This window comes from Pelodiscus sinensis, chromosome 7 (assembly GCF_052426305.1).
Source record: "Pelodiscus sinensis isolate ZL-2025 chromosome 7, ASM5242630v1, whole genome shotgun sequence".
Taxonomy (NCBI): Eukaryota; Metazoa; Chordata; order Testudines; family Trionychidae; genus Pelodiscus; species Pelodiscus sinensis.
This window is the reverse complement of record NC_143058.1, coordinates 27,290,557-27,313,263: the sequence shown is the minus strand read 5'-3', so window position 1 is coordinate 27,313,263 and position 22,707 is coordinate 27,290,557. Positions and strand designations below refer to the sequence as shown.

Below are 22,707 nucleotides of genomic sequence, written 5' to 3'. Positions count from 1 at the left end.
ATATTTTTGCTAACGGACTTAGTCTAAATTATTAGGTAAGATCCTAGGGCTCATCTATGTGCTCATTTAGTTCATGGCAACCTGGGGTATAAGGTTACTCTGATGCCCATTAACTGAAGTACTCAATGTTGGTTTGTTTTTTACTTCTGTCTTCACAGATAAGGTCAATGCCCAGATTCTGGGGCTGGGCAGCACAGTATGGGGAGGAAGTGAACAGCTCTCAGTGAAGAAAACTGATTAACAACTATTTAGAAAAGTTGGACATACACAAATCCATGGGGCCAGATTTAAAGATTCCAAGAGTGCTGGGACTGATCCTACTTTAGGCAGGCGCTGGACTGAATGACCTCCTGAGGTCTCTTCCAACTCTATTGTTTTAGTTGGCTGATATAATTGCAGAGCCATTGGCCATTATCTCTGAAAACTCATGGCAATCGGAGGAGATCTGGGATGATTGGAAAAAGCAAATGTAGAGCCCATCTTTAAAAAACAAGTGGAGAACTACAGACCAGTCAGCCTCACCTCAGTCTCTGGAAAAATCATGGAGGGAATCCTCAAGGAATCCATTCTGAAGCACTTGGAAGAGAGGAAAGTGATCAGGAACAGCCAACATGGATTCACCAAGGGCAAGCCATGCCTGATCAACCTGATTGCCTTCTATGAGGAGATAACTGGCTCTCGGGATATGGGGAAGGCAGTGGCTGTGATATACCTGGACTTTAGCAAAGCTTTTGGTACACTCTCTCACAGTATTCTTGCCAGCAAGTTAAAGAAGTATGGATTGGATAAATGGACTGCAAGGTGGATAGAAAGCTGGCTACCAATGGGTAGTGATCAATAGCATGGTGTCTGGTTGATCGTTGGTATCAAGCAGAGTGCCCCAAGGGTCAGTCCAGGGGCTGGTTTTATTCAACATCTTTATTAACGACCTGGATGAGGGGATATGTTGCACCCTCAGCAAGTTTGCAGATGACACTAAGATAATGGGAAAAGGTAGATAACACTGGAGGGAAGGGATAGGATTCAGAGTGACTTACACAAATTGGAGAATTGGGCCAAAAGAAATCTGATGAGGTTCAAGGACAAGTGAAGAGTCAAATTTGGGATGGAAGAATCCTAAGCACTGCTACAGGCAGGGGACCGACTGACTAAGCAGCAGTACTGCAGAAAAGGACCTGGGGATGACAGTGGATGAGAAGCTGGATATGAGTCAACAGTGTGCTCTTGTAGTCAAGAAGGCTAGCGGCATATAGGGGTGCAGTAGCAGGCACACTGCCAGCAGATGTAGGAAAGTGATTATTCCCCTTTATTCAGCACTGGTGAGGCCATATACGGAATATAGTGTCCAATTCTGGGCCCACTATTACAGAAATAATGTGTGGATGCATTAGAGAAAGTCCAGCAGAGGGCAACAAAAAGCGATTAGGGAGCTGAAGCACATGGCTTATGAGGAGAGGCTTAGGGAACTGGGCTTATTTAGTCTACAGAAGAAAAGAGTGAAGGGGAATTTGATAGCAGCCTTCAACTATCTGAAGGGGGGTTCTGAAGAGGATGGAGAGAGGCTATTCTGTCATCTGTCACCACTGAGAACAAAGAGCAATAATTTCAAGTTGCAATGGGGGAGGGTCTAAGTTGGATATTAGGAAAAACAATTTCACTAGAATGTTGGCAAAGCACTGGAATGGGTTACTCAGGGAGGTGATGGAATCACCCTAGAGGTTTTTAAATCCCAGCTTGACAAAGACATAGCTGGGATAATTTAGTTGGGACTGGTCCTGCTCTTGGCAGGGGTTGGACTCAGTGGCCTCCTAGGGTCTCTTCCAACCCTGCAATTCTATGATTCTATTTGTTAATGCTCTTTGATTTATTCCTCTATGAAACAGGATTAAAATCAAAATGCTGTAGTAGATTTAATGGACGTGAGCAGCATTCACATACACAGTTGGTATGCAACAGTCTAGCAAGGGACAGATTAATAAACTTGTTTGCCACAAACTAATTGTTCATGTAGAGAAGTTCTTAGTAGGATATTTGTAGTTAAATATAAGCTCATTAGAGATGGTCTAATATTTTACAAATTTCTGTACAACATCACATTAGAAGGGTCTGCATAATTCCTGACATGTTTTATAAAAATTCTCCAAATATAAAATGGGGAGTAACTGGCTAGGTACAGTTCTGCAAAAGAGGTTATAATGATCACAAATTGAATATGAAGCAAGAGTATGATCCAGTAGTGAAAAAGACTAAGATAATTCTGGAGAGTATTAACTGGACTCTTCTTGTATGCAACACATACCTCCTAGTTGACACTTGCAAGGCCTCAGCTAGACTACTGTGTCCAGTTCTGAGCACCACACTTCAAGAAATATGTGGACAAACTGGAGAAAGCCTAAAAGAAGGCACCAAGAGTAACAAACATTGTCTAAATCTGAGCTCCAAGGTAAGTTTTTATAAAAACTGGCATATTAGTCTAAACCTGAGTGGAAGGGCCCTGATATTTTTACACAGCTGAAAATTATTAGCTATCAATTGTTTTCCATGTCCACTGAAACTAGAACAAGTAGCAATGGGCTTGTTCTCCAGTGTGGGAGATTTAGGTCAGGATATTTAGAAAAAATGAAACTATAATGATAAAGTTCTGAAACAGCCATCTAAAAGGGGTTATGGTATCTCTGGTTTTGGAGGGTTTTGAGAAGCTATAAACAAACACCTGTCACAGATGGTACTGCGTTGGTAAAGGGGGTGATGACATTTCAAAGTCCTTTCCATCTATATGTCTAAGATTCTGTGTCAGGTGCTGCTAGGTTTTGCTTCAGGACTCTGGGTGCAAGAAAGGAGACCACCCCATTATTCCGGTTCTTCTTTTCCTCAGCAAAAGGATAGTGGGGAAATAAATTGGACCCTAGTCATCCTTTCAAAAGCAGTAAACCATGGGTGGGTAGTAAGTGGCCCAAATTATCAATGAAATGCCTGTTTAATTTGATCAAACATTTGTATAAATATACATTTACAGAATGACAACTATCAAAACGTGAAAAGAAAATACACCAGCCCTTTCTAGGTTTTGTTTTCACAAAAATTCAGCAAGAAATAAATTCATGTAGTACTTAAATAATTTAAAAGGCACTGCAGTTACGAAATTGGACAGTTAAAAACCAAACAATCTTTAACTTGGTCACAATACAGACACACATGTTAACAGCATAAACAAAAACACCCAAATGATAAATATTAAATAGTTTTTACATAGGCAACTCTCACAGAATAATTTACATTTTAGCCCATTTAAAATTATAAGAAACGTAAAGAGTAAGTGGCTCAAATATGGGCAATAAAGTGTTATATTAGGTATGTCACCTTTCATTCCCTTCCCTCCCCACACACATACATGACTTTAAATTGTAAAGGATAAATACAAAAAGAGTAAAAACACAAAAGCAAAAGGTAAAAAGCTTTAACCAATTTCCAAAATTAACCACCTGAATCAAAAGTAGAACAGAATTTCTAATTTTAACTGAAGTGAGATCTGTCTGGCACTGTTATAGTGCCAATCAAATTATAAATACTTAAATGACTACAACTGAATATGCAGTATATTTATTTAAATAGGTAAGAACATGCCTGCTTTGTCAACTGAATGAGAAAAGGAACAGATTTAGAATTTCCCAGTTTACCTCATCTATGCACAGCAATAGGAGACAAGACAGAATAACTTTGTTAAACCTGCGTTAAAGTTCAGAATGTAGGTATTGCTACCACTGAGTAAAACCTTAATCTTTAGTTTTCTTCTCACAATTCTGTTGGTTACATTTCCCTTATATTTCCTTTTTCTATACATATAAACCTTTTGGAAACAAAGTTAAAGTAATCAACACAACCTTAATTCTAACCACATCCACACCACCCCCATACCTGATATGACCATGTCCATGATTTAAAACGTATGTCTACCAACCACAGTGATAAAAATACATAGGCTTCAAAAACATGTAAATTAAAAAAAAAAGTCAGGTATTGTTTATTGTGAAACAAAGTTTTACTACCTTTTTAAATGTGGTTTGTTGTCTTTCTGTTTTGCTCTGGTCCTTTTCTTTCCTATAATCGATTATGTCTTTCTAAATTTTCTGTGTTTGTTTCTTTTTCCACTTTCCAATCCTTATTGTTACTTCTCTTTTCACCCATTGTGTGTTTCCTACCTCTTCCTATAGTCTCACCCTCCTTTCCCCCCTCCACTCCCCACTTCTTTACTCTGAATCCTCAATTTTGTGTGTCTTCATTCTTCCAGGTTCCAGCCAGATTAGAAGTGATAAGAAATACTGCTTTGCTCAACAGCTCTACAACAGTCTGCTAAAAGCTATCTTCATGAGATTTTCATACACATTTTGCAGACACAGGCACTTTTAATAAGTAACCAGTTAGTTATTGAAATCATACGCCAGTCTTAAATGTCACTATTGAGCACTGACAGGTCATTTAACCAATATCTATTTAAAACATTTAAGTTCTGCATGCAAATAGTCACTGTAATTTCTGTAATGCCTGTGTAAATTCATGAGGTCTTACTTATTAACAGAGACTCACTTCTATTGGGCATTGTTGAACAGTATGTCCTCAGGAAGCATGCAACTTAAAAGGCATTGGCTTGGTAGACTGGAGCAAGTGTTTAAGTATTAAGGTGTGTATTTTTTTGCCTTGAATTTTTAAATTAAAAAATTACCAACGGGTACTCTATTTCCAAAGTTAACATAGAATCATAGGACTGCAAGGGACCTTGAGAGGTCATCGAGTCCAGCCCCCCCCCGCCCTCAAGGCAGGACCAAGCTCCGTATACACCATCCCTGACAGATGTCTATCTAACCTGTTCTTAAATATCTCCAGAGAGGGAGATTCCACCACCTCCCTTGGCAATTTATTCCAATATTTGACCACCCTGACAGTTAGGAATTTTTTCCTAATGTCCAATCTAAACCTCCCTTACTGCACTTTAAGCCCATTACTCCTTGTCCTGTCCTCAGAAACCAAGAGGAACAAATTTTCTCCTTCCTCCTTGTGACACCCTTTTAGATATTTGAAAACCCCTATCATGTCCCCCCTTAATCTTCTTTTTTCCAAACTAAACAAGCCCAGTTCATGAAGCCTGGCTTCATAGGTCATGTTCTCTAGACCTTTAATCATTCTTGTCGCTCTTCTCTGTACCCTTTCCAATTTCTCCACATCTTTCTTGAAATGTGGCGCCCAGAACTGGACACAGTACTCCAGCTGAGGCCTAACTAGTGCAGAGTAGAGCGGCAGAATGACTTCACGAGTTTTGCTTACAACACACCTGTTGGTACAATCTAGAATCATATTTGCTTTTTTTGCAACAGCATCACACTATTGACTCATTCAACTTGTGGTCCACTATGACCCCTAGATCCCTTTCCGCCATGCTCCTTCCTAGACAGTCGCTTCCCATCTTGTATGCATGGAACTGATTGTTCCTTCCTAAGTGGAGCACTTTTTGTTCCTTCCTAAGTGGAACATACATTTAAGAGGCAAATTAAGATGATATGTTCTAGTTTTGTTGACTAGTTAAGTCTAGCTTTTGAATTGTTTCACTGAGGATTCTGTCAAATTTTCCAGACATCATGATTGAACGAGAACATGATATTGCATACCAGCATCTATTATAACGAATATGTTTTCTTGCAATAATTGAGAGAATGATCATTAAGCACATGAGCTTCATCTTGATCTTACGTTGAGATCTGCTAAAAATGCTCCTTTCAATGTGTGTGGGGAGTCCTTTGAGGACAGTGAGACTCTGTATGGGTGAAGAGCTACATGCTAGCAGATTCCAATGCAGGAACTTGCCAAGTAGCAATACATGTTCTTTTAATGTGTCTGCAATACTGTTTTCAAGTATGAAAATTATTTTAGAACTATTAATTGGACCCTCCTAATTACTCATTTCGCAAATACTGATCTTCTCCCTCATCTATTACTAATAAAACGAAACAATACCTTCCAGTTTGTGTCTAAACCACTGACATCTGTAGGAATATGCAGAAGTCTAGGAGTAGCAATTCTAAAGCTTTGATTAGCTCCAACCAAACAGTAGCAGGTTCTACAATTTGATTAAGTGAAGGTTACTCGCCTCAACAGTAACTGACATTCTTCGAGATGAGTGTCCCCTTGGGTGTCCCACAGTAGGTCAGTGTGCCACCGCCAAGACTTAGATCAGAGATTTCAGAGCAGTGTCCCTGGGGCCACGCGCTCCTCAGTTCTTTCTCTACCCTGGAATAACGCTTATGAGAAGGCCAGGATACCAAAGTAGAAGGGAGAAAGGGAAGGTTGTGGAGCACCCCCGGGAACACTCATCTGAAAGAACATAAGTTACTATCGAGGTGAGTAACCTCCTCTTCAAGAGAGGGAGATGTCACCAGGGGTGCTCCACATTAGATGACTACAATGCAATTTCTGGTTAGGGAGGTAGGGATTTCGGACCTGGCAGAAAAGCAGAGGAAATGACTTCCTTAGTGAGTTTCAGGTTGGAGAGAGATCCCTGCATAAGTGCATGGTGCTTTGCAAAAGTGTGGTCGGAAGACCATGTAGCAGCTATGCAAATGTCTCTTATGGGTACTTTGTAGGGGAATGATATTGAGGTAGCCATGGCTCTAGGTTGAGTGTGCTATTATGCTCTCTGGAGAGAGCACCTCTGACTGGGAGTAATAGAACTGGATACAATCCAAAATCCAGTGGGAAAGCCTCTGTGATGAGACAGCCTGACCCTTATTGTGGTTTGCTATCAACACGAATAATCTCAGAGATACTCGAAAAGGTTTCGTTCATTGCAGGTAAAAAGAGAGCACTCTGCACAGGTCAAGAGTGTGTATTTTCACCTTGAAGGAATTGATGTGTGGTTTGGGGGGAAAAAAAAGGTGGGAAGGTGTATTGTCTGATTAAGGTGGAAGGAGGAGTGTCCCTTGGGAAGGGTACATAAAGTGACTTTTTCTTTAAAAATGGTGGTGTATGGGGGAACAGCCATTACAGCTGCAATCTCTGCCACCCGTCTCGTCAAGGTAATGGTTACGGGGAAAAGAGGTTTCAAGGATAATTGTAGTAGTGAGGTTGTGGCCATTGGTTTGAAACGTGGCCAAGTTAAAGTGTTTGATACTAAATGTGAGTCCATGGTTGTGTTGGAATGATGTCCGGATAAAGTGCCTGAAGATCCTTTAGAAACCTCTTAGTGAGTGGATAGGCAAATACAGATGAGTCATCTTAGGGTCTGTCTAGACTACACGGTTTTGTCGACAAAAGTGGACTTTACCTGCATCTACTATACCTGCGTCTACACTATCTCCACGTTCTGTCAACAGTAAGTCGACAGAACACAGAAGTTTTGTAGACGGTGGTAAACCTCATTCTATGAGGAATAACGCCTTTTTTGACAGTACTCTGTTGAAAAAGGCACTACTGCATGCAAACTGTGCTTTTTTGAAAGAGAGCATCTAGACTCTTTTGAAAAAGCAGCTTGCTTTGTCGACAGTACTGGTTGTAGTCTAGACGCTCTTTTTCCACAGAGGCTTTGTCGACAGTATCTGTCGACAAAGCCGCTGTCGAAGAAAGCATGCAGTCTAGACGTACCCTGAGAGTGCAAGGTAAGAATAGCAGCAAGATGAACTTTAATAGAATGTACTGCAAGGCCCATTTATTTAAGGTACAGCTGGTAGTGGAGGATTGTAGGTAAGGAGGACATTGAAGGAGCTACCTGGTGGCGTACACACCACATCAAGAATCTTTTCCATTTCCAACAGTAAGTCTTACAGGTGCTCTGCAAAAAGGACCATTTGTTCTTGTTGTGAGCAAGTCAGTTCTAGCTCAGAGAACCATCCAGGAGTCACGCCTTCAGGTGTAGTGAGTGGAGGTTCAGATGGGTGGCATGAGGGCCCAGAAGATGATGATCCTGGCTGTAAGGTAAGTGGATTGGTGGCATGAGGGACATCACCATTAGAAAGGGGAACCATGGTTGGCGTAGCCATGCTGGGGATGTAAGTATTAGGTAGGCTTTGTCTCTTCTTGTCTTGTGGTCTACCCTGTTCAACAGAGGTATGGGAGGAAATGCGTACATTAGGTGGGACGAGCAGCTGATGAGAAAGGCATCTCCACTGATCCCTTGCCGATGCCCACCCTGGAACAGAATAGGTGACATTTCTTGTTGAATTGTGTGACTAAGATCTATGGTGGAGTGACCCAACTGCTGGAAGATGTGTGCCAATATGTGTGGATTCATCTGCCACTCGTGTTTGGTCAGGAGGGCTCTGCTGAGTACATCTGCCGTTGTGTTCAGGATGCCAGAGAGGTACACCACAGTAATGTTTATGTTGTATTTCAGGCACCAGATCCAAAGTGCAATGGCCTCTGTACAAAGTGCTTGAGATGAGGCTCCTCCCTGATGATTTGTGTAAAACACTGCTGCAACATTGTCTATGTACAGTTTGACATTACTGTTGGCGATGAACGGGAGGAATGGGGCGCATGCATTCCTGACTGCACAGAGTTCCAGGACATTTATATGTAGGTTCTTGTTGCTGCTGTCCCACAGTCTTTGGGAGGTCTGATGTTGTAGGTGGGCACCCCATCCTGTACGAGACACATGTATCATCATGGAAACAGATGGTTCTGGTGGGTGGAAGGGGACTCGGGAACAAAGGTTCTGTGGACTCAACCACCACAGAGATTTCTTTACTACCATTGGGAGGACTAGGGATTTGGATAATGGGTCTGTAAACCTGTCCCAGCCAGCCCTGTAAGCATCTCATGTGAAGACGAGTGTTGCTAACAATGAAATTGCACTCTGCCATGTGTCCCAACAGCTGAAGGCATTTGAGTGCCGTCGTGCAGGGGCTGGATCGTAAGGTGTTCACAGAGGCCACAATTTTTTGAAAACAGTCCGTAGGGAAGGATGTGAGGGCCCTTGTTGAGTCGAGGCATGCTCCTATAAGTTGTATCTTTTGTGTAGAAGTGTCTTGCTTTGGCTTTGATCACTTGGAAGCCAAGGTGTTGGAATAGATGTCTTGTGACAAAGTAAATGGCAGGAATCGTTGTGTGAGTGAGCTCTGAGGAAGCAATCGTCCAGGTAAGGAAAAATTATGATGCTTTGCTTTTTCATATATGCTGTAACCACCACCAGAATCTTTGAGAAGACCCTCAGAGCTGTAGAGAGTCTGAATGGAAGCACCTTGTACTGGCAGAGTTGGGAATCTACAATGAAATGAAGAAAACGTCTGTGAGCAGGGTGGATGGAAATGTGAAAGTATGCATCTTGAAAGTTGAAGGACTAGAATCAATTGTCCTGTTCCAATGCCAGTTAAATAGCAGCAAGTGTTACCATCTTGAATATTTGTTTTTGAACAACTTTATTGAGTGCTCGGAGGTCTAAGATAGGTCTCCACCCTCCCGATCTTTCTTCCATCAGGAAGTAATGGGAGTAAAACCTTTGCCCCTAAATTGTGTGGAGGCCGGTTTAATTGCACCTACATACAAGAGGTGTTCTACCTCTCGTTGAAGTAGAACCTTGAGAGAGTGGTCCTTGAAGTGGGAGTGGGAAGGGGGATAGAGACAATAAGGGAATAACTGAGTCCTCCAGATAATCTAAAGGCTGTCAGAGGTAATATTGCCAGTTGATAAAGAAGGGTAGCAGTAGGTGATGGAACATGTTCACTTGTGACTATGGTGTTGGAATAGATGACAGGTTCTCATGACCTTCGACCTGATGTTCAAATTTGCTTATTGGACTGTTGCGAGTTGGTAAAGGAAGGGCATCATCGTTGAACTCTGCCGCTATTCTGTTGGTGCTGGTCTTGTCTGCAGTAATGCTGAGCATATGGAGGGTATCGAGGTCTCAGATAGGGTTGATACCTACACTGTCTTCTTCTAGGGGCCTGTTTATGCATTCCTAAGGAACAAAGTGTTACTCTGGAATCCTTCATGGAATGGAGAATTTTGTTGGTATTAGCTGCAAACATCTTCTACTTTAGCTTGTATCTCTCTGGGGAACAGAGTGGAGTTAAATCATGAAACCCTTCTCATGACTACTACTGTTGCTGTGGTTCGTGCAGCAGTGTCTAACACAGCTTGCAATGCTGTTCTGGCAATCGTGTGACCCTTGATACCAATGCTTTGAACTGTTGTCTTTTAGCCTCGGGAATATCAGCAACAAAGTTGTTAAGATTGGTGTAATTCCTGTAGTCATATTTGCCTAATAAATCTGCAGAGTTAGGAATGTGAAATTATAAACTGTAAGATGTGTACATTTTGCGTCCAAATGAGTCAAGTCTTTCGCCATTACGGTCTGAGGAGGTGGACCGAAATTGTTGCTGACTGGTTTTCTCTTATGCAGCCACCACCACGAGGGAGTTAGGTACTGGGCAAGTAAAGAAAAATTCAGATCCTTCGGATGGAAGGTAAGCAGATGAGACTGATGCCAGAGTTTGTCACACCATTTTATCCGGTTCCATTATTGCTGGATTAATCAGCAATGTTATTTTAGATGATGCTACCAAGTGCAATGTGTCAGTTAGTTCATGCTGATTCTCGACAACCTCTAGGAGAGGAATGTTTAGTTCAGCAACTACGCATTCAAAAAGGTCTTGGAAAGGAGGTAGCTGGAGCTAGAAGCACCCTCCACTGGGGTGGATTTGTTTGAGTCCAGGAATGCACTCTCCTATTGTATGATGAATTCCCTTCATGTATTTGTTTAGAAGGGGAATATTGCACTCTGTGTCATTTCCAGCCATGTTGCTGTTTTTGATAAGATGACCATTTGTATTACCAACAGGGGTATTACATGGGTGGAGGTACCCAGGGACTGCCATAATATGGAGGAACATTCCAAAATTTATGGTAAGATCTGGAAGAGTAAACAGTCTGATCTGTGTAAAGAGAATTTTCTGGAGGAAAACCCCCTAGAAAGCGCATCTTCAGATTCAGATGAAAATCTTTCCTGAGAAAATTCTCTCTGTGATGTTAACGTAGCAAGAGAGCAATCTGTGTCTAAAAATGGTGAGTTAAAGGTAGATAAGACTAATAAGTCTGTGTTAACTGTAGTGCTCAGCTGGTGTTGACAGCGCCACAGTGGAACGCAAGGACAATATCTGAGGTGTTGATTCATGCCTCAGTGCTGAGCTGACTGATACCATGTTAGGCATCTCTGTAGTGGAGGAGGAGGCGCCTGATAACATGGAAGGTTCTGTGCTCTTATGCTGTGCCAGCAAAGTTGTACCAGTACCAGGTGCTGCGGCAGGCAACTTGAAGCCTGATGCCTCAGAGGGTGGTTTAGCACGTCTCTGTTAGCTGCGCTGTCAGCTCCTCAGATGCCCAGAGTGTCATAAGTGCCAAGGCGCGGTACCACTGCTGTTCTCAGCACTGTCCATGAGGGGGAGGCCTTTTCAGTGCTGGTGCCCCCGTGGTAAAGGAGGCGGCTCTCTTTTTGGTACACTTTTGGTTCCACGCGGTTTACTGCAGGAAGGGGTTAACTGGGAGGAAAAAATGATCTCAATCTTTAAAAAAAAAAGATTAGGATATTTAACACCACTAATTAACTGGGGAGAGAACAACTTGGTTTTGAAAGGGGATAAGTATCTAGACATGAAGAGGCTTGGGAGCACTGCTGAGGTCCGTCTGTAGCTGGAGGTGGTAGAGAAGGAACTGAGAAACAGAGGGTGGAGGGAGGAGGTGGGGGCTCGTGCATGCACAATGCCTGGTACCTAACAGCATGTGGCTGCAGACAAGTGCATGTGTGGCCCCAAGGACACTGCTCTGAAATCTCCAATCTAAGGCTAAGCGGCAATATACTAACCTAATGTGGAGCACTCATGGGGTCATCTCTCAAAGAATAATTACTACTAAGGAGGCATTATATACTAGTGGATAGGGTACTGAACTGGGAATCAGGGGACATGGGTTTTATTCCCAGCTCTACAAAGTGACTCCATGTTTAAATTTCAGCAAGTCATTTCACCTCTGTTTTCTCTGCCACTCTTTGGGTATGTCTACACTACCCCGCTAGTTCGAACTAGCGGGGTAATGTAGGCATACCGCACTTGCAAATGAAGCCCGGGATTTGAATTTCCCGGGCTTCATTTGCATAAGCGGGGCGCCGCCATTTTTAAAACCCCGCTCGTTCGAACCCCGTGCAGCGCGGCTACACGGGGCACGAACTAGGTAATTCGAACTAGGCTTCCTAGTTCGAACTACCGTTACTCCTCATTCCACGAGGAGTAACGGTAGTTCGAACTAGGAAGCCTAGTTCGAACTACCTAGTTCGTGCCCCGTGTAGCCGCGCTGCACGGGGTTCGAACGAGCGGGGTTTTAAAAATGGCGGCGCCCCGCTTATGCAAATGAAGCCCGGGAAATTCAAATCCCGGGCTTCATTTGCAAGTGCGGTATGCCTACATTACCCTCCTAGTTCGAACTACCCTCCTAGTTCATTACCCTCCTAGTTCATCTTGTCTTTTGAGATGTGAGCTCTCAGGGCAGACATGTTCTTACTACTTTTATAATACAATACCCAATGAGGTGCTGATCTCATGTGACACTTTTGTCACTAGAACACAGATGAAATATAGATCTTTCCTCTCCCCCCCCCCCAACAAGTTAATATTACAGTAGCACCTAGAGAACCAGATATTCCCCCCCCCCCAAAATCATGCTAGGACTATACAAAGTTTCTTTTTTTTAAGCTTCCCTGAATAACTTACAGTCCAAGATGTAACTCCAGAGGCTTAATATTATGGGAAAGGAAAAAGAGAAATATGGACATTTTTATTTAATTATTTTAAAGCATGCACTGATTTTTTTAAGTGTTAAAAGGTAAACTGAATTTGATTGGGTTTTGGTAATTTTAGAGCCTTAACTTCTTGTACTTGACTTGATGAGTTTCCTTATGTAAGGAAAGCCAAGCACCTTTTGAAATCTGACTTCATTTGCATACTGCAGTCACATCACTTAAAAACATCTTCCCTTTCTCTCTCACCATATTTTTAAAACAGCAATTCTAAAACATTAGAATTACAACATAGCAACTTACTTGTGTTGGTACAAGTACTGGAGGATATGCTAGTTTATGATGTCTGTACATCCAAAATGAAAACAACACGATCACCGCAATTCCCATTATAGGCACCAACGAGTAAAGCAGGGTATTGAACAAGAGTGGTTTAGTTGTAACAGGATTGGAAGTGGCTGAAGAACAAAAGTTACAATTAATCTTTAAAAAACTTATCCAATGCCTAAAATTATTATTAAGTTCTAAATGAAAAACACATTCAGAACACACACATTAAACAAACAATAGTGGCAGAATCTGTTAAACATAATAAGGTTTAATAGCCAGATACCTATTTTAGGGTATGTCTACACTACCCTCTAGTTCGAACTAGGGGGGGTAATGTAGTCATACGGAGTTGCAAATGAAGCCCGAGATTTGAATTTCCCGGGCTTCATTTGCATAAAGCCGGCCGGCGCCATGTTTAAATGCCGGCTAGTTCGGACCCCGTGCCGTGCGGCTACACGCGGCACGGACTAGCTAGTTCGGATTAGGCTTCCTATCCGAACTAGCTGTACGCCTCGTGGAATGAGGTGTACAGCTAGTTCGGATTAGGAAGCCTAATCCGAACTAGCTAGTCCGTGCCGCGTGTAGCCGCGCGGCACGGGGTCCGAACTAGCCGGCATTTAAACATGGCGCCGGCCGGCTTTATGCAAATGAAGCCCGGGAAATTCAAATCCCGGGCTTCATTTGCAACTCCGTATGACTACATTACCCCCCCCCCCCCCCCAGTTCGAACTAGGGGGTAGTGTAGACATACCCTTAAAGATTTATGAAAGATTTTCAAAAGCATGTACATTTAATTTCAACTGAAAGGACTTATGCTCCTAAATTCCTAAGTTGTTTTTGAAAAAAGTCTTCCTCTTAATCATCATAAACTATTTATTATTCGTGCAATTACTAAAGAAAATCCTCAAAACTGCCATTTCAAGAACAATAAATTCACACGGGATGCTCAAACTTCGGGAACTATATCACAAGGCACCATTATACAGTGTTGATTTAAATCGCTAATTTTTAAATCATGTTATAAATCAACAAACAGGAAATCTTAATTTAAAATACAATTTCATCTTCTTTTGCATTTGTACTCTTCAGTTATTTTCGTAAGAGAAAAATGAATTCTCATTGGTTAGTAGCCATTAAAACACATTCAACTGAAACAAAAAATATTTTACACTGTGATGGTTCTCTTTGCTAGAAGGATAAATAAATACATATTGATATAATGTAAGCAATTGTATTGCTTAAAATACATATTAAGATTCAGCTTTTCCTTTTTTAATATTAGAAAAAAAAAGTCTCATTTATTTACCAAATGATTAATTTACTTGTGATTCCAAGCTCCATCTGTGTGGAAACTGGAAAGCAATTAAAATACACAAAACAGCATTTTTAAACTTAAATATCTAGCACATTTCAGGCAGTTTATTTAAGAAAAAGATGCAACACATATTGCATTTAAAAACCAACTACTTTATTGTAAAAAGGAACTATTTTTGGTAAATTAATTCAACTGATTGTTTCTGAAAGCTTGTGCACACTAGCACCTGCTTTGGTGTAACTTACTTGCTATTCTACTCCCCTTGAGCAATTTGACTTCCACATGTTCAATGGTTTGACTTTAAAACTCTCTCAGCAAAACAGGTACTAGTTAATATTTATTATTTAATTTGTATTATCTTTTTACAAAAATAGCTATTGATACAATTTTCCAATAAAAACATCTCAATATAGAAATAGAAAGTGAAAATTATACATGTATAATTACCTTCTGTAGCAGGCACATAGTGTTAACATAATTTTGCAAAAACCCACTGAATCAACCTTAAACTATACTAGGGGTCTGCGCCCCCTGCTCGCTGTGCTTGCCATCCCCCCCTCTCTCTGGGGGTTGGTGTCTGGCCAGGAGAGAGGGTGCAGGAGCAGGGTGTCTGGCCAGGTGGGGAGGGGGGAGGAGAAGGCTGGGGGTAGGTGTCTGGTCGAGGGGGAGGCTGCACGAGTGAGCTGGAGGAGTGCGGGGTCTCAGTGGAGAGGATGTTTGAGGGTGCAGAGTCTCGGTGGAGGGCGTGAGAGCACAGGTTAGGGGAGTGGGATCTTGGTTGAGGGGGATTGTGAGGAGGATGGGGGTGCAGGGAGGGGGGCCATGTGGCACCTGCCCCCCGCGAAGGGAGAAGCTGCGTGGCTCCTGACCCCCCCCCCCATTCCTCAACTCCCCAGAGCATCGGGAATGAGGGAGGCCACACACGGAGCACCAGAGATTGGGGAGGCCATGCAGTTCCTGCTCCGCCAGAGCACCAGGATGGGGGAGAGAGAGGCCAGAGGCTGAGAGTGGAAGGGCAGCAGGATTCAGTGTGACATTACGACATCACTCTGTCATCCCACAGGAAAATTCACACACACACACACACACACACACACACACCAAATACATCAATATTGTCACACTAATGCAGAAGAACAATGCAGACTACACATGGTCAGGCAGCATGGAAGTATCAGCAAAAAGTCTAGGGAAAAGAGGCTTGGACTGGCTGTTGGGTCTTTAAGTGTTATCTAATTAAGATGTTTCCAGAAATAAAGCAATGATTTTCCCAAATTCATGTCACTGACTCATGTAGCAGAAAGGGACGCTTTCTTTGGCTGTTAGGTCTGAATACCATTATCCTACTGAACACAGTAAGTTATTTTCCCACCTCTATAAAACTTATTTGCTTTGTAATCATGACTTCTCTCAGAAACCATAAGTGATGTGTCCATGAGAGCAAAATTTGCAGCAAAAACATTCTAATATGCTGTTCTCAAGTTATATATGATTGCTAAATCGGAAAATTTTATTCTACCTAATCAATCTATTTCTATAGAATTGGGTCATTCCCAGGGACTGTGCAGAAGTGTGACCCTATCTTTACCATATTACCAGCATGTACCCAAAGAGAAAACTAATCTCAAGTAATACCTGCAATAGCCAATTCATTCTAAATATTTTTTTTCCTTAATTAAACGTGAGTGTAAATCTGCAGGAGCACATTTTGCATTGCATAATTAATTTGATCATTGTAAACCCTTTAAAGGATGCTCTAGCTCTTTTTCCTGGATTTACTAGTAAATTCAAAAAAGTCTTCGGTCTTCAAAAAGGCACAAATGGATAACATGGGTCTGAGTTTGTGTAATGCCTCTATTATATTTCGTTCTGGAAGGGCAGGAAAGAGAGCAGAACGTCCGTAGTGTCAGTACAAACATAAAAGATAATTAATTTTTTGGCTGTATATCCTACTATACTGCTGTGTTCAAGAGGTCATATTGTTTTAGGACTTGGCATGGAACTGAAAGAAACCACCTATCCTAATCACCGACTGAGACAGGAATAATTTAAATTAATAAATATTGAGTTTAGTCTTTAGCACCACTATCCAATGTAATTCAAAATGTTTAAAATAATAAACAAACAAATTGTTTAAAATAACTGACCACTCAGCCATTCTATAAATAACCCATGAAGCAGAACTGATATTCACATAGATGAAAGCAGATCATCTCACCCTTATAATGATTGCTTTTTCAGGGTGTTTGTGTGGGGAATGGGGAGCAAAGTTGTATACAAGTTACAAAACACACACACACACACACACACACACACACACACACACACACACACCCCACCCGAACTTTTCAAATTGATATTCATTGTTAGGGAGACTTTGCAATGTTTAACAGGTTAGGTGCCTTAACTAGAAAACATGGCAAAGAAGCCTGGCAAATTTTTAAAATTATTGCTTTAAAACATCATGCTTTATCATCTACTTTTCTTAGTAGCCTTGTGAGAGATTGTGTGTTCTTTTCATAAGATTTTCAATTTAAAAAACAATTACAGATGTACGAGGCAATGCAACCAATTCTGAACCACTATAGTCAGGACCAAAATTTCAGGTGCACTACACCAGGGGTGGGCAGTAATTTTTGACAGGGGGAGCCACTCTAAGATTTTAGAAAGTGGTCAAGGGCTGCACTCTTCCATCTTAAATGGAGGTTGGGTACAGAAGGGATCTTGGGGTAAGGGACTGGGATGCAGGAGGGAGACTGGAGTCCGGAAGGGAGTTAGGATGAAGTAGGCGGTTGTGATCTAGGGCAAGAGGACTGAAGTGCAGGGATTTGGGATGTGACTTAGGGTAGGAGGGGATTGTGATCTGGGGCAGGAGATTGAGGTGCCAGATCTGAGAGGGGTATGCATGGAAGAGAGGAACAGAGGGTTTGGATATGTTGAGTGGGGGGCGGGGCAGAGGAGGAGAGAGTTGGGGCAGGAAAGGGCTGGGGCACCAGAAGCAGGCTGTGGCCAAGAGACTTGTCAGCTGCCAAACTAGCCTGCCTGCCTGCCTGCCGAGCTTAAAATGTTTCCCTGCCTGCTTGTCTGGCCATGTGCTTCATGAATATCTGAGTGGAGAAGAGGGAGCATGGTTCTTCATGGCTGCCTGTTACTCCAACAAGCAGCTCACATTGGCTGGTTTCTGCCAGAAACAGGCCAATGGCAATGTTCTGGGGGCGGGGCGGCTCCTAAAACTTCCCCACTCCCCTCCAGTTTTAAAACAGAAATGGAGCCCTGCAGCTGCGTTTCTACACGGCATGCAGGGCTACAGGGCAAGCCTGCCTGGGGCTCCCTGCTGCCTCTGCAGGCCGGATCTGGTGGCTTGGTGGGCCGCATCTGGCCCGTGGGCCATATTTCGCCCAGGACTGCCCTACACAGTCATGTGTACTTCTATGCTTAGATTATAGCCCTGTTACCGCCACTGTCTGATTCCTCTCTAGGCCCTTTCCCCCTCCCCTGACTACTCTTTCTGGCTAGTGGCACCAGGGTTTCTCCCTGCACCTCCTCCCCTCCGGGCCAGAAGCGAGACAGAGGATGGAGAGGAATCAGTCTCTGTCTCTGCAGCGCCACTTTGGCCCCAGGAAAGCCCCCGAAACTCTGAAAGAGGCTACAAGGGGGGGGAGAAGCTCTGAGGTGGTTTGAGGAAGGAAGCCCCAAACCTCAGGCAGAAGCCATGTAGAGGAAGGGAAGCTGCAAGCCCCAGAAAAGGCCAAACAAGAAGGAGGGAAGCCCCAAGACCCAATAGAAGCCACCGGAGGGGGGGGGGGGGGGGCGGAAGGGGAAGAGCAGTCTTTGCCTCAGTTGTATAAAGCATAAGGGCAGCCCCGATTATATTTACCCCCCGCCCCCCAAAAAAAAAACCAACACACAAGCCAAAAAAACCCCACCTCTTTCACATGTATGTCTGTAAATGAACAGAAGCTATCTAGAATATTTTGGAAAAGTATATTCTCAAACATACAGAAACTGCATACTGACCCACAATGAAGAACCATTTCTTTAGAATACTAAACAACTTACGCTGTGTTACTTCCATCTCTGGAATATAGAAAAAACGTTCATTACACATATTGCCTTCACAGCAACAGAAGAACACGTCAGGGCTGTCTTTCTTTTCTATACAATCAGTCCTGAAAGAGAATCAGAAAAATCATTTTTGTTCATTTTAAACCGACTTCCTTTGTACAAGAGCAAATAATTGTATATATTAAATACAAATTTAACCTTGGAAATGAACTTTTGAAAATTGTGATCCATCAGATCACATTAAGATGGCATTATCAGAATATCATGCCAAATTAAGGAGAAAATGTATTTCATTATAGATCTACTTCCATTTGCAGAAATATAGCAATTATGAACCTTGATGACAGAAACAGTCTTCATAACCGTGAAAGTTGTAAACATTAGTATCCCAAGCAAGCCTGCGTCTTTCAAAAATTCCTCTTGGCAAGGGGCAGAATGGGGGAGGAGGAGTTTTAATAATTCATGAACCCAATTTAAATGAGGCATAACAAATAAAATGAGTATTTTGAATGCCTTCAGTTTATCCCTTAAACCTGTGGTGTGAGGCTGATAAAAGAAACACACTTTAAAAGGAATACAAGGAATTTCTATGCAACTAAATATTAACTTTGCCCAGATCCAGAGCTTATTGCACTAAATCTAAAACTTGTAGCCTGTCGCTTTGACACCTTAATATGTATGTTTACTTATAAATACGTATTAGCTGTATTCACATTTAGTTAGAAGTTTCTAGGAATGTTGCACACGGCACGCAAGTAGCTGCACATGTCACGCTGTGCTGCTGCACACAGGACACTGATCCAGGCTGTTACAACTTGTTTATCAAAGCACCCAATCAGACCCTTGTTTTCCTGTACATGGTCCAATGATTTTAAAGATAAAGATCATGAATATTCATGAGGAGGGTGCATATAAGGCCTGGTTGACAGTTATTCAGTGTTCGCACCACTTCCACCCTGCTTGCGTTCATGTCACCCCGTTAGTCTATGTTAGTTAGTTAGGGTAGCTAGATTTCGTCATCGAGTGTGTCCATTAGGATTAGTGCGTCGGGTTACCGCTCAAGCGGCCGGGTACTTTGTCCATGACGGGAGCGTCGAGTTTAGCTAGTCAGGTTTTGTTTCCAGGTACTAGGGATAGGTAGCTTGTCTATCGTCAGTTCCTGTTGAAGAACAGAAGCCACCTGAAGACCAGCGCCAGGCAAGTCTCCACCAGTGATTCCTGCATCTAGGAGCGGAAGTCCCCAGACAAGGATCATCACTACCTGCCTGCACTACACCCATCCCCAGGGTCATCGAGGGATCGCCTCTCTGTTCCTCGCTGAGGGCTCGGAAGGAGCCTAAGGCTTGAGGTCGAGAGCATCGCAGAGGGTCACCGCTGCGAGGGATCTCCTCCTTGTCTCTCACCGGAGGCTTTCAAATAGCCAAAGGTTCGAGAGATAGGAGCTTCTCGTCCATTGTCGACACCTGGAATTGTGTAACTATTGTTCCTGTATACCTTGTGTTTGTGGGGAACTTTTCTATCATCTTTTTCTTCTAGGGTTGGGAATTTAAGAGCTTACCTGCTTTTTCTTGTTGTGTCTTTGAACCTTTTACAATATATGGTTTGGCCCCTTTTAAAGTGAGTAACGTTTTTATTTCCTGCGGCATTTTATTTTTGGGTCAGCAAACACCTATGATAGATGAGGTTTGGTGTCAACTGCAACTTCCACTGAGGCCTTAAATTGATTTAATCAGATGCAAATTTAGGTACAAGCTTCCCTCAGTGTAACAAACTATGAGACATCAGATGAAGTGCCATAAACTGGTGAGGAAAAAAAATGCTAGAAAAACCCTTAAGAACTCAGGAGAGGGAAGGTAGGACAAGATGTTTCTGAAACCAGGCTGTGTCTAGACAGCAAGGTTTTTTAAAAAAAAATAGCATTTTTTCAAAAAAACGTCACCTGCGTCTAGACTATAGCCATGTTCTTTCAAAATTAAATCGAAAGAAAGTGGCTTTCCTTTCGACGGCGGTACTCCTCATCTCACGAGGAAGAACGCCTTTTTTCGAAAGTGCTCTTTCGAAAAAAGGCGTTCTTGAATGCAGACAGAGCTTTTTTGAAAGAGCATCCAGACTGCCTGGGTGCTCTTTCGAAAAAGCGGCTTGCTTTTTCGAAAGTACTGCTTGCAGTCTAGACGCTCTTTTTCGGAACAGGCTTTTTTGAAAGTATCTTTCGAAAAAGTCTCTTTCGAAAGAGGCTTGCAGTCTAGACGTAGCCCCAGAGAACAAAAAACAGTAAAGAACTCTATAAAGAGTTTGAAATTATTACAGAAATGATTGAAGATTGCTGTTTTATATACAAATTGAAGACTTCCTTATTATAGCTGCAATTTACTGTTTCTGTCATAATGTATTCATTCCTTGATATTATTTGTATGACACTATTTGGCTATATTTTCTTCACAAATATTTGATTAAACTTGGACAAACAAAAATTGCCCACGATTTATCCATGACACATAGCATATACCCCTAACTAAATCTTGGGAGCTCCGGGTGTAAAAGGGTGGACCAAAGGGTGATCTGGGGAGGGATGGCCAGGAAAGTGCTGTGGTGATAGAGCTGGCAGGCTCCCTACTTGGCTCCTCACAGCTCCCCGGAATTGGAGAAATCTTTGGGCTCCTACATGGAGACACAACCAGGGGGCAGTGTGTGCTGCTTCTGCCGTAAGCACTCGCTCCACAGCTCCAACAGGCCAGGAACCATGGCCAATGACAGCTGCAGAGGGCAGCACCCATGGGCAGAGGAAATGCGCAGAGCTGCCTAGCCACACCTTCACCTAGGAGCTAATAGGGCAACATGTTGCCTCTTCCAGGGAGGCCTCCCCAATCCAAGCCCCTTCTGTGCTCTGAACCCCCTCCCATGCCCAACTCCTGCTGCTGACCCCTGCAGAAGTCACAGAGGTCCTGGAAAGTCAAAGAATTCATTACTTCCATGACCTCCATGACAAACTGTAGCCTTGACCATACACTTAAAGTTTAGTGAAGGCTTGTTGCAGTTCACCAAGTAACTTTAAGCTATATATACCAGATATTGTAATGTTTTCGAATACCGTGTTCTAATTGAAAAGTCTTATATTCCATTAGTAAGTACAACAGTGATGCACTAAATAATGTGGATGTATTACCAACAGTAATAGTATTTAACCACCACAGTAAAATGATTTAAAAATCAGTTCCCCACACAGACCAGTTCCCACCTGCTGCCTTTGACACAAAGGCAGCAGTGTAGGGCAGCCCCTGTCCGCAGGGGTCCAAGCTCCCTGCGGACAGAGGCTGCTCCAGCATCCAATGGAAAAGCCTCTGTCTAGGGGGAGCACTGGCCAACTGTGGGCAGAGACTATTCCACAGCAGCAGCCCCTGTCCTCGGGGGGACCAAGAGCCCCACAGACAGCCCTCCGCCATCTGAGGAAGCAGCACGGGGAGGAGACATGTGGCTCCGCAGGAGCCGGTGCTCAGAGAGCCGGCTTCCCATATGTACTGGCTCCTGCATGATCCCCACTCCGCTCTGCTAGCTCTCAGAGGCAACAGTGCAAGGGGAGCGGGGCAGAGAGCTCTGCAGAGCTGGTGCTCATGGGGAGCTGGCTGTTAAGTCGGCTCCCCCCAGCACCAGCTTTCCCCTTCCCCTCCACACTGCTGCCTCAGAGAAGCAGCAGGCGGGTGGGGGCTCTGTAGAAATCAGCATGTGTGGGGAGATGGCTCAAAAGCTGGCTCCCCACAGGCACCAGCTCCTGCTTCCCCGACTTGCTACCTCTGATACATAGGCAGCAAGCGGGGTGGTGGTGCATGTAGTAGGTTTGATTAACTGATAAGCCTACGCTTATTGGTTAATTGTTTAAACAATATGTGCTCACATTCCAAGTACAAAAACCATGAGCATTCACATAGGGTAATTTAAACCTATATTAAAAGAAAAAAGCCACTCTAACACTGAAGCAATATTATCCACCTGGGGTTATACCAGTTTGACTAGCTAGTGCAATTTTGTCTACTCAGAATCTTTCACAACCTCCTCTTCTTCAACTTTTCACTGCTTCTATGTGTTTTGAGTTTTTCCATTTTTTTCAATCTTTCATAGGAAGCTCCAAGCAAGGCAGTTCCAAGCAGTCTTGAAACTGCTAGATCTGCTCTAATTTGTAATGTATGAAAATTCTCATGGATTTCTGTGAAAATTAGCCCAATGCCAAGCACTG

The 22,707-nt window shown here is 42.9% G+C and overlaps 1 protein-coding gene across 3 annotated transcripts in view; it reads right to left on the bottom strand.

The window, feature by feature from the left end:
• ACVR2A (activin A receptor type 2A) overlaps window positions 1-22,707 on the bottom strand; it is a 134,584-nt gene that overhangs the window by 45,463 nt on the left and 66,414 nt on the right. For all 3 annotated transcript variants that reach the window (XM_006135677.5, XM_075933331.2, XM_075933332.2), the window contains exons 3-4: window positions 18,474-18,583; window positions 13,073-13,227 (exon numbers count right to left, since the gene is read on the bottom strand). In XM_006135677.5, the coding sequence (XP_006135739.1) occupies window positions 13,073-13,227; window positions 18,474-18,583 (265 nt within the window). The remainder of the gene's footprint in view (window positions 1-13,072; window positions 13,228-18,473; window positions 18,584-22,707) is intronic.